This window comes from Epinephelus fuscoguttatus, linkage group LG2, assembly GCF_011397635.1.
Source record: "Epinephelus fuscoguttatus linkage group LG2, E.fuscoguttatus.final_Chr_v1".
Taxonomy (NCBI): domain Eukaryota; kingdom Metazoa; phylum Chordata; class Actinopteri; order Perciformes; family Serranidae; genus Epinephelus; species Epinephelus fuscoguttatus.
This window is the reverse complement of record NC_064753.1, coordinates 48893221-48906252: the sequence shown is the minus strand read 5'-3', so window position 1 is coordinate 48906252 and position 13032 is coordinate 48893221. Positions and strand designations below refer to the sequence as shown.

Here is a 13032-nt window from a genome sequence, read left to right as displayed (position 1 = left end):
ATGACATGCTAGATAGCCTGGGTGTCTTTTCAAACTACACTTCCGTTTTCACAGGAAATGTACAGTTTCTGCTTGTTGGATGCAAACAGTCTTTTTAAAAATAAACGTACAGCTTCTGTAAAACACCTCTTATTCATGTTTATTCTTGTGCAACAAATGCACGTGGTTAGGATTTGAAAAACACATCATGGTTTGGCTCTACATTCATACGGGAAGCAAACACCGAATTGCGTCATTTTCTACAAACTCAGCATTCATTTTGTATTTCAACAAAATGAGTGACTGAGAACAGCCTAAAATTCTAGGAGAAAAGATAAAAATTGAGAAGTTGACTTTACTCGGAGTAACAACAGCAGGACTTGGGACATAGGAACAAGGTGATATTTGGTTTTATATTGGGTGTATTCCTTAAATTGGTCCCATCAGATCACCGGACCAGACACTTCCTGCAAAGTCTGCATTTTTAATCTCTCAGCTTGTGTCTTTCATCACATGATGATAACATAAAATTTTATGTGAAAAAACTTTGACTAAATGGACAAAATTATTGGTTTTGTGTCAACTAAATTGACTGAAATGTTCAATAAAAGCTGACGACTAAAAAAGACTGAAACGTCAACAGTTTACATCGACTTATTCAAAAATAGAGTAACTTTTTTAGTTTAAGTCAAAACTAAAATACCCAGACTTCTAGTCAACTACACTGAAGTAAAATTTAAATGCAACACTTTTGTTTTTGTATCTGCCGGGGACCCCATGGTGCGTTATCCTGCTGGAAGTAGCCATCAGAAGATGGGTACACTGTGGTCATAAAGGGATGGACACGCTCAGCAACAATACTCAGGTAGGCTGTGGTGTTTAAACCATGCTCAGTTGGTACTAAGAAAATCTCCCCCACACCATTACACCACCACCAGCAGCAGCAGCCTGAAGCGTTGATACAAGGCAGGATGGATCCATGCTTCCATCTGAATGTGGTTTTTCCAATCTTCTATTGTCCAGTTTTGGTGAGAAAACCCGTGTGAATTGTAGCCTCAGTTTCCTGTTGTTAGCTGACAGGAGTGGCACCTGGTGTGGTCTTCTGCTGCTGTAGCCCATCTGCTTCAAGGTTGGACAAGGTGTTGTTGCTTCAGAGATGCTCTTCTGCACACCTTGGTTGGAACGAGTGCTTATTTGACTTCCTGTTGCCTTTCTATCATCTTGAACCAGTCTGGCCATTCTCCTCTGACCTCTGGCATCAACAAGGCATTTTGGCTCACTGGATATTTGCTCTTTTTGGGACCATCCTCTGTAAACCCTAGAGATGGTTGTGCTGAAAATCCCAGTAAATACTCAGAGCAGCCCGTCTGGCACCAACAACCATGCCACGTTCAAAGTCACTTCAATCACCTTTCTTCATCATTCTGATGCTCCGTTTGAACTTCAGCACAGACCCGTCTGAACCCAGTCAGCATCGAGGAAACTGAGGTGGACATTGTGGATAATTACTGGGCGTGCACATGGACAATAAGCTGGACTGGACAATAAACACTGATGCTGTGTAGAGGAAAGGTCAGAGCCACTTGTTTTCTCTCAGGAGACTCAGATCCATCAACGTCTGCAGAACCATGTTACAGATGTTTAATCACTGGGTGGTAGCCAGCGTCATCTTCTATGCTTGTGCTGGGGCAGCAGGGTGAAAGCAGCTGATGCTAACAGTCTCAGTACACTCATCAAGAAAGCTGGTTCTGCCCTGAGAGTGGAACTGGAGTCTGGAGTGGAACTGGAGTGGAGGTGTCAGAAAGAAGACAGTGCCTCTCACCCCCTGCACGCCACCCTTGAGTCCTATCAGAGCACATTCAGCTGTAGACTGAGACCACTGAGCAGCTCCACGGAACACCACTGGAGATCTTTTCTACCTGTATAACTCCTCCCCCTTCTGTAGAAGGGAGAGCTGATATGAAGACACTGACAACTAACTCGGTCACATAAGTCTTGCCAGGTCACCCCCATCCTGGCATCCTTGCACCGGCTTCCTGTTCACTTTAGATTCCAATTCAAGGTCCTGGTCCTGACATACAGAGCCCTCCACAAAGTAGCCCCCACTTACATCTGCGAGCTCCTCAACCCATATATCTCCAACCGGTCACTGAGGTCTTCTAACCAGGGGCTCCTGGTTGTGCTTCGGACAAGGCTGAAAACTCGAGGTGACCAAGCTTTTCAATCCGTGGCCCCAAAGCTTTCGAACTCCTTGCCCTTGGACCTGAGATCCTTAGCCTCTGTCCACATTTTTAAGATGCAATTGAAGACTCACCTTTTTAGGCAGGCGTTTGGACAATTGTAAGCATTTATATGGATTGTATATAGATTGTTGTTTCGGTTGCGCTGTATCTTTGCTGTTTGTACTTGCTGTGTTTTCTATTTATTTAACTGTTTGCATATTTATTGTGAAGCACTTTGTGACTTCACAATGATTTACTTACTTACTTACAACAATATTCATCTACATTAGGTGCACTATTACTGCTTTTATCATGTGCAAAAGTTTGACATCATGTGCCGTATTATTCTTCAGTATCATGATCACTTGTCAGTGTGGTGCAATATCATTTTCTAAGTCATGTGCAATACTACTTCTCATTGTCTTATATTCAGTGACATTAATTATCAGGTGCAGTCTGCTTTTTCAACCATTTAGTTCATTTTTAGTAACTCTTGTTCTTATCGTACTCCTATTGTCAGTGGTCGAATTGTTAAATTTTAACAAGGGGGATGCAATGTAGCTTTGATTTTTTTGCGTGCACACATCATCAAATATGACAGCACAGACTTGCAAAATTAATCAAGATAAAGAAAAATGGCATGACCAATACTTGCTGCCTTTAAAAACACAAATAATGCAGTAGTATTGCTATTGCAATACAGACAAAAAAACATTTTAGAATATAAATAAGACTAGTTCTGAAATAGCTGTGAAAATGAATCTCAGAGTCACTCTTGTCCTGTAGACATTTCCTTAGCCAGTTATAATTTCTCCTTACCTGTGAAGCCTTGGGCTGATAATTGGTGCTGCTGTCAGGTCCCTGTCCTGATACTTGCCTGGTTTCTCCCTGTACCTCTTCAATCTATTGCAATAATATAGATAATAAATGTGCAAATCAAATTTCATAAATAGAATTAGGAATAGTAGTGGTGACATAGCTGTGGAAATTAACCTCAAAGTCACTTTTATGCTCTAGATATTTTCTCTCAGCCAGTTATAATCTCTCCTGTGACGACCCTGCATGATCATCCTTGCTGGCCTCTGGTCCACTGTCTCCTCCCTGACCCTGCTCTTTATATTGTTGCAATTAAGATTAAAAAAAAATATGTGCAAAGCAATAGTGAGCACAAGTTCTTATTAAGGAGGAGTGGGTTTATTCCTAGCATGAAACTAGCTAGCAAGGTATTTAACATCGGTAACAATAACATTAGTGTTCTTGTTAACTAGCTTAACTTGATATATTGGCATCCAATAATTAGTCATCATTTATCTAAGAAACTGTGAAGAAACTGTGCAAGGTTTTTTGATTCTTACTGGCTGGTTTGCCGAACATAGTTAACACACAGCAGCACACGTCTTGTCTGTGCGATTGATTCAGATCACAACAGGACAGCATGTATATGCCGCCTGGCGCCAGTGCGTTTAAAGACGGCTCGGAAAAAAACATGTTACCACATGTTGAAAATGAATTGAATAGTTGTACCAGCTGTAAAAAGTGCGAGGGACAGAGGGCACAGATACGGGAAGTGCGGGGGACATGTCCCTTGTGTCCCCCCTCAAATTACGTCCATGCCTGCACACACACATTCTAGATTTTCAATTTTGACTTTTTGACTAGATTAACAGGGGGGATGGTTTTTGGTCAATTTTCTAACAAAGGGGATGGCATCCCCCCTCATCCTCCCTCAATTCGACCACTGCCTATTGTTACTCTATCAGGCACTGGTTTTTGCTTTTGCTCCTTGTTGAATTTCCCTTCGGAGATGAATAAAATTCTTTCTCTAATACTCTTTTGTTACAAAACAGGGCCCAGTGACAGACCCTGACCTGGAGAACCCACTGGTTGTTCTGATTGTGAATCAATAAATTGTAGTTACTGTTCTTGGTGTTACTGTAATTTGAAGCATTCTCTGACAAAAGAATTTCCTTTGGGATAAATCAAGTTATATTGAGTTGAATTAGCAATTAGCAAAATGAGCAGTTGAACAGGTGTACCTAATAAAGTGGCTGGTGAGAGTAACTGTACATTCAGCTGCGCCTGAGATTCTCTGCTAACACATTCAGAACATACAGTGTGAGTTCATTTCACTCAAACCTCCCGTGGACAAGAACAGACAGGCAGTTTTCCAGACTCCATCTAATTCATGTTTTTATTGTGTAGTCGACACAAATATGAATACACTGTTTGTCCCAGTTGCAGACAACTGGCATGAAGTAGACACAACTGTGTGAAATGATTTGTAACAAAAAACAGTCTATGGCTTACCGAGCACGACACTGAATCTATTTACAAACTCAAATCAACTCACTGACAGTTTGAAAATTGGAGCAAAAAGCTTTTTTTCTTTTATAAATATAAAAGGGGGGAAAGGAAAGAAGGCCGCTATGGGCCTAAAAGGGGGATAAAGTCTCTTTCACAGAGACAGCTTAACACTCAACAGAGTTATACATATCCCATTTTCTGTTATGGCACCAGTATCAAAGCATGCCCTGGACTCGCTAGTTTCCATCACGGATGCTTCATCTCAAGCAGGTTGAACAGAGCTAGTAGGCACTGAACCAACAAGTAGAATAGAATAAGAACTAAACAAACAAAAAGACTAAAAATCAGAGATAGATCTTGACTGTCACATGAGGTATTGTGGATCAAAGCATTTCTGTACATTGTCTCATTTTTCCTTGTTTTTTTTGGAATAGTTCGGAAAATCATATTACGTAATTATAAACAAACAAAAAAAAAAGGATCACATAGAATCTACACAAAAACAACAAATGAGGATGTCAATAAAACAATTTTCTATGAGAAAATTCAAACCTAGAATGGCAGTATATTGACATTTATATGTATAAAAAAAACACCAAAAATGTAGCAGCAAACAACAGGAGAAAAGCATCGTTTTTAATTCATTACGGTTTTGTCATCTTTTTTTCTTTTTCTCTTTTTTTTAAACACGTAGCTGGGATTCATTTTCTATAGCAGCGGAATACAAGGAGTGTTTCTCTCCTACTCTCTATCCTTAATGTACAATCAGAAACCTAACCCACAGGGTTCCTACACAGCGGGACGTAGAATTCAATACTTGTGTTTCCAGAATCAATCTGTCCATCCATCATACCCGGCCGTGACGACGCTGCCGTCCTGTGTAGGAACCCTGACTTGAACTCTACAGCATTAAGACACCCCTCCCTGTTGAGCCTTCACCCTTTTTTGCCACTTTTGCCACCTTTTCAACCCTCGGGTTCGCTTGCCGCTCACACTTTTTTTCAAGCAAGTCCCCAAGAAACGCAGCCCACGTCTTTCAGGTTTGTGCAAAATCATAGTCTCAACACTCCTTTTTTTAGCTTGATCCCCTTCCCAGAATCCATGAGCAGTATTTGAACTGAGGTGGAGCGATGGAGGAGATGCCGTCCTGGCGATTAAGAGGCAGACTGGAGTTTTAGTTTTGCAGATATTTCTGGACGGCAGGGCTGCTCTGGAGACAGAAATAGCTTGACTAGAAAATGCAGGCTAACAAAGAATAAATATGTTTTACTCTATAAAAATAAAGTATTATTTCAACTATAAAAACAATACTTCTTTTTACTTTTACCTCTGGACCTTTAGCTTCCGGCTCTGCACACTGACACCATATTTCTTGAAGTGGAAGAGCAGCTTTGCCTTTGAGAAACATCTGCTGAACTAAAACTCAAATCTGAGACGTAGAAGGCAGCTACAGACTCACGACAGTGTCGAGCAGCATAAGTCTTGTTTTTAAAAAAGTGTTTCTGCCATACTGGTCAAATCTTTTGTCCCATTAGATGAATCAGATCCAACTGTCTGTGTGTGCTGCTCTGACTCTCCATCACCAGAAGACTCCTGCTCAACCTCTCATTCAATTTTCAGGTTGTTTTACAAACTTAATCACTGTGATTTTTTAGACGACCAGCAGCGCTGACCAAAAGTGCTTTTTTTTTAAAAAAACAAAGTTGGAATGGTTTAGGTATTACTACACAGAGAAAGGATAAATAGCAGACTGTGGATTGCTCTGCTTGGTTGTGCATCGATTTGATCTTATCAAATGACAGTGAGCTGATAAAGCAAATGTTGTCAAGGAATGATTCACAAACGTCTGGGCCTTAACGTCAGCAGTCCACAGTCACTAGGGTCATAAAAACAGAGCGTCTCACACTACACTTGGTTTAAAAAACAAAAAGCTTGGAAGAAAAGAGGTATAAGACTAACTGATAAAGAGGTCTAAAATTATATATGATAAAGTGACTAAACATAAGCAAGCAGAGATATATGAATGTTTGCACTGCAACAAGACAAACACAGGACAGGAAGTCTAAACATTAGATAAAACAAAATGAAAACAAAAAAATCCTCTTCTCTTTAACAAAAGTCAGATTTCAGGTGGAGACCTGAAGACAGACTACAAGGACCTACTGTACATGACACTTTGGGATGTTTTAGTAGGCAAGTTGAGTCTGCGGTAATTTAAAGATTCCTAGTTTAATATTTGAGGGAATGACAAAAAAAAAATCTGCTAAATGTCTGTTTTGTGGCTTCGACTCCAGCCCACGCACATCATCACTATTCTTTTCTCTCTTGTACATTTCTGTAGTGTTCGTTTCTTTTCCCACGATGGGAGGGGACACTGGCAGGAAATGTGACTTGGGGTTTGTTGCAGGGCGGAGGGCACTTTTGTCCCGCCTTGGCGGTCGTAGCGTACAGCGGGCATGTCGGCCATAATAGCAGCCCACCAGGAAGAAGGAGGAGGAGGGGAGTTCAGATGAGGAAACCCCTCCCCAGCCCACCCATCACCACCCTCTGTCGACAACTTTCCCTCGATCATCAGGTCATCATGCGACGCGGACGTCAGTCATTTCAGATGTTGATGTCTCTGACATCTGTCGGGGTGCAGGACAGGTCCACCTCCTCGTCCACGCGTTTGGTTTCCGTCGTGTTGCTGTGCTGCTGAGCCTGCCGCAGGCTGGACTCCAGCAGGGACTCGATCTGCTCCTGACACGACCGCAGGCAGTCCTGCAAGCACAGAATCAAAACACTGAGTCACGCTGCTGACATCAAGACACACCAATAGCCCTTTTTACATTGCCTGATCAAGGTGGGTATATCACGCCTTTATACCTCCTCGCTGTGCTATATAGAAAGGTACAATCAAAGGGTTACAGAGTTGTCTCCCCTTTAATGGGAGGTAGTAACAGCGCCGAAACGGTGTCTGTATAAACAGGCCAGCCGAAACGACGGGACCATGAGCAGGACAGGTGGGACATTTTGATGACATGTAATGTGTGCAACCCACCATGGGAGATTTAAAAAGTAGCTGTTAGCAGTTAGTGGGTAACTCAAAGAAGCGGCCGTAAATGTCTGTAAACTGGGAAAACAGTGAGGTCCAGGAGTTCCTTACTCCGAGCAGAGGACGAGATCAGCCACCATAAAACAGAGACAGTAAGTGATTGTTATAGACATGTTTTGTCATTGTGGTAGTTTATAAAGTGCTACTGACACTGTGGTGTTACATGTCGCGCCTGATTCTGTGTTGTCGGCATGCTGTCTAAAATCCTTGGTTCTGTTAAAAATGCAAAGGCGGCATAAAGAAGGGACATAGTAGCGGTGCTATATTGTGATCTCTGTGTAAAAATGGCTAATGTTTTTTCCACATTCAAACATAGGTTTGAGAGACTGTGTGTCTGGCTTACCGGGTCACTGCGAATGACCTGCGACAGGAAGTTGGTGAGGTTCTGTGAGGACAGGGAGGCATCTTGGCTCTTCAGGTAGAGACCTTGAACAGCTGCCACCACGCTGCCCGCCGCCACCATGGACGGAGGACTGGCGATGAAGTTGACATCTGAAGAACGGGAAAAGCATGTGTTAGAAAGAAGAATCTACACAGCACAGCTTGATGATCATTATAAAACACTTTGATAAAAATATATAAACAAATCTATGCTTTATTTTATCCAATGAGCTCCTGATCCATGTTCATTGTTGTAAGTGGTGTTTTATATTCAACAAACACTTGATGCACATATTCGTATATGTGTTTCATGTATCATGTTCTTGGCTAAAAAAACAAGGGTGACCGAGCATTTTCTGTTCAGGCCCCAAAGGATTATGGTATTATTATTTTTGCATATTTACTCTCTCATATGTTGCTTCTGTTGTCCAGTGTTGCATAACATTTAATCTGCTTTTACTGTTAAATTTTTTTTATCACTGTTTATCTCTGGGGTTTTTTTGCAAAGCACTCTGTAGCTTTTAAATTGTGCTATGTAAGTAAAGTTTATTATTATTAGTAGTACTTCTATTCCTTATGCAACATATCTTCTCTTACACTTTTATTTCTATGTACATGCATTGTGGCACAATGCACATTTTTCTTGCATACTTCTTATTGAGTTTCCATTTTATTATAATTTTCCACGTCTACAGTATTACAGCAAATGTAACATCTCCCAGTTTCCCCCAATGAATCTGCAACCTGCAGCTTCTCACAGAAAAACAAGACAAAGCATGACTGATTATCCTCACAAAACCCTGCACATCAACCCCTCTTAACATTTATTAACTAGTAATGAGAACATGGCTGCCATGATCAGAATAACTAAACCTGAAACTAGTCATCCCAAACTGGGGTTAGAGCTGTTTTTATCTCTAATACATTTCTTAACTTTAATCAACCCTGTCTGGATGCTTGTGTTAGTCAGTAATTGACTATGAAAAAGTAAATATAGAGTATAACTAAATACAGATGAGAAAATCCAGGCCACAGCATATCATAATATACCACAGAACAAAAATGTGAAATATTTCAAAACAGAGAAAATGTATAAATAAGCATCTGTGTATACTGATAACGTATATTTGCTGCACACATGAAGACAAAAGACCTGCCCTTTAATTAAGAAACTGTATCCTACCTGTAGCACAGAGAGCCACGAAGGTCTGGGCGTGTTTCCTGAGGATCTGCTTGGTGGACGGGTAGATCTTCAGCTTGGACAGGAAGTGCTCGATAAAGTCATGAGGCGTGACTGAAGCCAGGTCCCATTTCAGCTTGTTGAGAACCAGCAGCTCCATTTGCTGTGGACGGACCAGACCAGAGGAATTCACTCACACTGACCCACTCACGTGTAGAGAAAGAAAATGTGCTCCTTCGTTTATATGTGCTGTGACGTTTAGTTCCTTTGTCTTATGTGTCTAGGTTGCACTTTACTTTTTTGGACGGCATCTCATTAAAAGTTTGTTTTTTTCTCTTTTGGCTTAAGTGGTCAAAATACTCCAGTTCATACGTTATTACACTAGCTGCACAATCAATGGATCTACTACTTAATTATTATTATTTTGTCTTACTTATCAACTAATAAACGCTGCATAAATGTGCTATTATCTGCCCCAATCATCAGCTGTCTCCATTCTGATGGACGCACAGCTATGATAACAGATGCACACACATTTGATATCGCAGCACACACAAAAACGAAGTGTGTGTAGCTCCTCTTAGTCTTTGCCAGCTACCTGCACCTCTGTCTAATGGCCACTAGGTGTCGCAGTAAATCAGCGTTTTCTTGGCAGTCACTGAGACCATTCATGAAATCAGAGAGGCCTACCAGTCACCATGGGAAAGTCACAGGCAGCCATTCAGACACTGCTGCACCACAGCTACATTTATACTTATTTTAATTTAGAACCAAAGAATTTATCTCTGACATTTCAGCACGTTATTGATATTTTCCGACCACTGTGACACTGACAAACCAGATGAACTGCAACCACTCTGTATTCTGGTCATGTGTTCAGCAGTGCATGCTGCTCATGTAGCCTACTGTATGTGTTATGCAACATCCATGTCTGCAGAACTCAATTACCAGCAGCTCTCCGGGCAGGACCGAGTTGTCCGTGTAGATACAGAGTTTCTCCGCCGTTAGGGGAACAGTTTCCTTCATCTTGGATGCTAGAAACATACATGTAGCTCCCAGCAGCTGTAGCCGTGTTTTCCTGGTGGCCTCCACTGATAAAAATCTGTCCAAATAGTTCATAGCCAGCGGAAAAACCTCCTCCTCACATTTCTGTTCCTCGCAGACCTGGGGAGGTGAGAAACACACTCTGAGTCTGCTGCTGAAATTCCCCCTCATACACATCCATTGTTAAGTCTTTGCCCCCAGCTGCATCTATGTCTTATTCCGCACACAGCTGTTTGCAATCAAAAACAGCACTTTGCACAATAATCCCAAAATAAATTAACAGGAATTAAACATTTCATGAACTAATTCACTCGAGTTAAGAGTTTAAATATCCGCTGTGACACGATATTTAATGTAATTTACATGCAACAGAAAACATCTAAAGTCAAAATATGATAAATGCGATTTATTAGAGAAAGTGAGAGTTTTGCAGTAATAAAAAAAATAGTCGGGATTTAGTTTGCAGTCAGTTCTGACTGAGACACAAAGGTGGCGTCGATGCAAGTTTCACTCTCCAATTTCAACTTCGTCATCTTTTCATAAAATATTTATAAATATTTAAAAATTATCAGGGTGCATGTAATTGACATGTAAATGATCCTTATCGAATGCCTGATCGGATGAGAGTGAAAATGTGTCGAATTGTGACACGTATGAATTATAAAAAAATAATTTCTCAGACTGGGCTGATTCATGTGCAGGCGGCGCTTCCTCCCTCGGCGCCGCGCTGCACGATTTCAGAAATTAATACAAAATATAAAACCGCAACGAATTCAATCCAAAAGTTCATGTTAATGTTGAAAAACATCTGATCTATCAAACCCGACTGTTGAAACCCATTTCAGACTTTTACACTTTGACAAAATGCCCTTTTTCCTGAGCGACCTTCACAGACAGCAGCGACTCATGGGAAGCAAAACAAACTTTTCCAATTGACAGCAGCCGAACAAGCTGAAGCAGACACTTTATAACTGTCTCAGGATATAGAAGCATTTGTGGCCCATCTGATCCAGATACTGTCATTGCTGCTGATTTTATAGATTTTTAATGATATTAAAATCCTTCTCATATACGACAACAAAGATGGCGCGTTATAGGCTACTGGCACGGGCCAGACTGCATACGTGTACATTGCTGTTATTTTGGAATATTTTCCCCGTGTTATTACATTTCAATACCTTTTGGAAAATGTAGCTGAAGACATAATCGACAACAAAAGGTATTCATGCTGGAAGCTGTCTGTAGCCAATATCTCCTGTTATAGCCGAAGGACCACCCAGCACTCATGAGGACATACTTTTCGGAGCGTTTATGTAACAGTGAATTAACAGACATTAACCTCTCACAGACTCACAGCTTTCATCTCAAGGCTACTGCAGCATGTTTCATAGGCTGTGAATTAAATCTATGGAGGCGACAGAGCAACAAGTTAGCAGCGAAACTCAGGCACTGAAGTTGAAAGTTGAAGGAACCAACCTCTAACATCCAGGTGGCAACTATTTTCCTCATTTTGGGCACAATTTCTTTCTGAACACACTTGAAGTAGTTTGGAGACGGTAGGTAGTTTTCCTCTGCCTTCAGCATGGTGTGCAGAACTCGGTCGTTGAGCAGGTTGACGTCCTGGTAGGCTCTCCTGATGGAGTCCACCTCGCAGCACAGCAGCTGGTCCTCCATACTCGGCTTACTTTTCTGCCTTTTAATATTATTAGAACGACCGCCGGTGTAAAATCTCCCCCCGTGATAATGTCACCGTGTGACTGAGGGAGCAGGCTCCAGCAGACGGGAGGCTACAGGCCGGTAAATGTGTTAAATCACTTTCTTCTTGCTGGGCTGCTGCTGCTGCGTGCTGCTGCTCCTCCGGTGTGCGCGAGCCCTCTGAAGCTCTGAACGCTTCCCTCCGCGAGACAAAAACCCCTGCCTCGCGCTCACCAAACGCGCACGAACACACACATAAAGTTTATCGGCGAGCGCGCGCTGGGGAGGAGGAGGAGGAGGAGGCGGCGGCGGTGGCTGCTGTGGTGCTGGATAGCTCGCTATGACGTCAGCTGTCGTTAGGAGGGAGGGGGGGGGGGATCAAAGAGACAAGCAGTCTGCAAGGGAGCGCGCGAGGAAGGGATTCTATTATATACATATATATAAGGAAAGGGAGAGAGGGGAGGGCGCCCCTGCCTCCTCACCCACCTCTGTGCCTTCCTCCTATAGCCTGCTAGCTTCTGAGGAAGAGGTGGGAGGTCCGGGGCTGAGTGAGGGGGGACGTCGGTCCCCCGGTGGAAGAGAGGAGAGTTGACCGAAGGGGAGGCTGAGCCGTGTGGCGTCGGTAGGGGGCGATAACGGCTCGCACCCCTTCCTCCTCTGCGCGAGACTCAATGAAAGCAGCAGCAGCAGCAGCAGCTCTCCCTCAACAAACTGAACATGAGGTGAGCACATGGGACAATAGTGCAGTCTGAACACACACAGTAGGCTACTGCTTTATTTATCTCCATTCATTCCTACTCCACATAGCTCAGGGTAAAGATATCAGCCTGGGACACCTGATGGGATACTTACCAACACATTTATACTTAAAGATGAGCTGTGATGTCACATTTTATGAAAGTTACACAATGAAAAGTGGTAAAATGTTGGGCACTATATGCTCAGTGCAGTTAACATAAACCTCAGCATGTGCCTTCCCCACACTGAATCACATGGATGCCTGAAGTCTGCCTGTAAACATACTGTCATGATTATTCCACCAGTTCCAACCATGGAATATATTTTATATGCTATTGATCATTACAAAAAACAATGTGCACGTTGTTGCTTTGATAACCTCAGCAAAACAATCA

General features: G+C 42.2%; 1 protein-coding gene across 2 annotated transcripts in view; it reads right to left on the bottom strand.

Annotated features, from left to right (window-relative positions):
• Nucleotides 1–12161, bottom strand: part of ccnd1 (cyclin D1) — a 148449-nt gene extending 136288 nt beyond the window's left edge. Inside the window, exons 1-5 of one of the 2 annotated variants that reach the window (XR_007451171.1) lie at nucleotides 11681–12161; nucleotides 10109–10324; nucleotides 9164–9323; nucleotides 7943–8091; nucleotides 6755–7265 (exon numbers count right to left, since the gene is read on the bottom strand). Coding sequence is in view for 1 of the 2 variants with exons in the window: in XM_049599333.1 (XP_049455290.1) it covers nucleotides 7110–7265; nucleotides 7943–8091; nucleotides 9164–9323; nucleotides 10109–10324; nucleotides 11681–11878 (879 nt within the window). In the remaining variant the exon portion in view is untranslated. Of the gene's footprint in view, nucleotides 1–4364; nucleotides 7266–7942; nucleotides 8092–9163; nucleotides 9324–10108; nucleotides 10325–11680 lie in introns of those variants that run through there. The other variant, XM_049599333.1, reaches the window with a different exon arrangement.
• Between the last annotated feature and the right edge of the window lie 871 nt (nucleotides 12162–13032).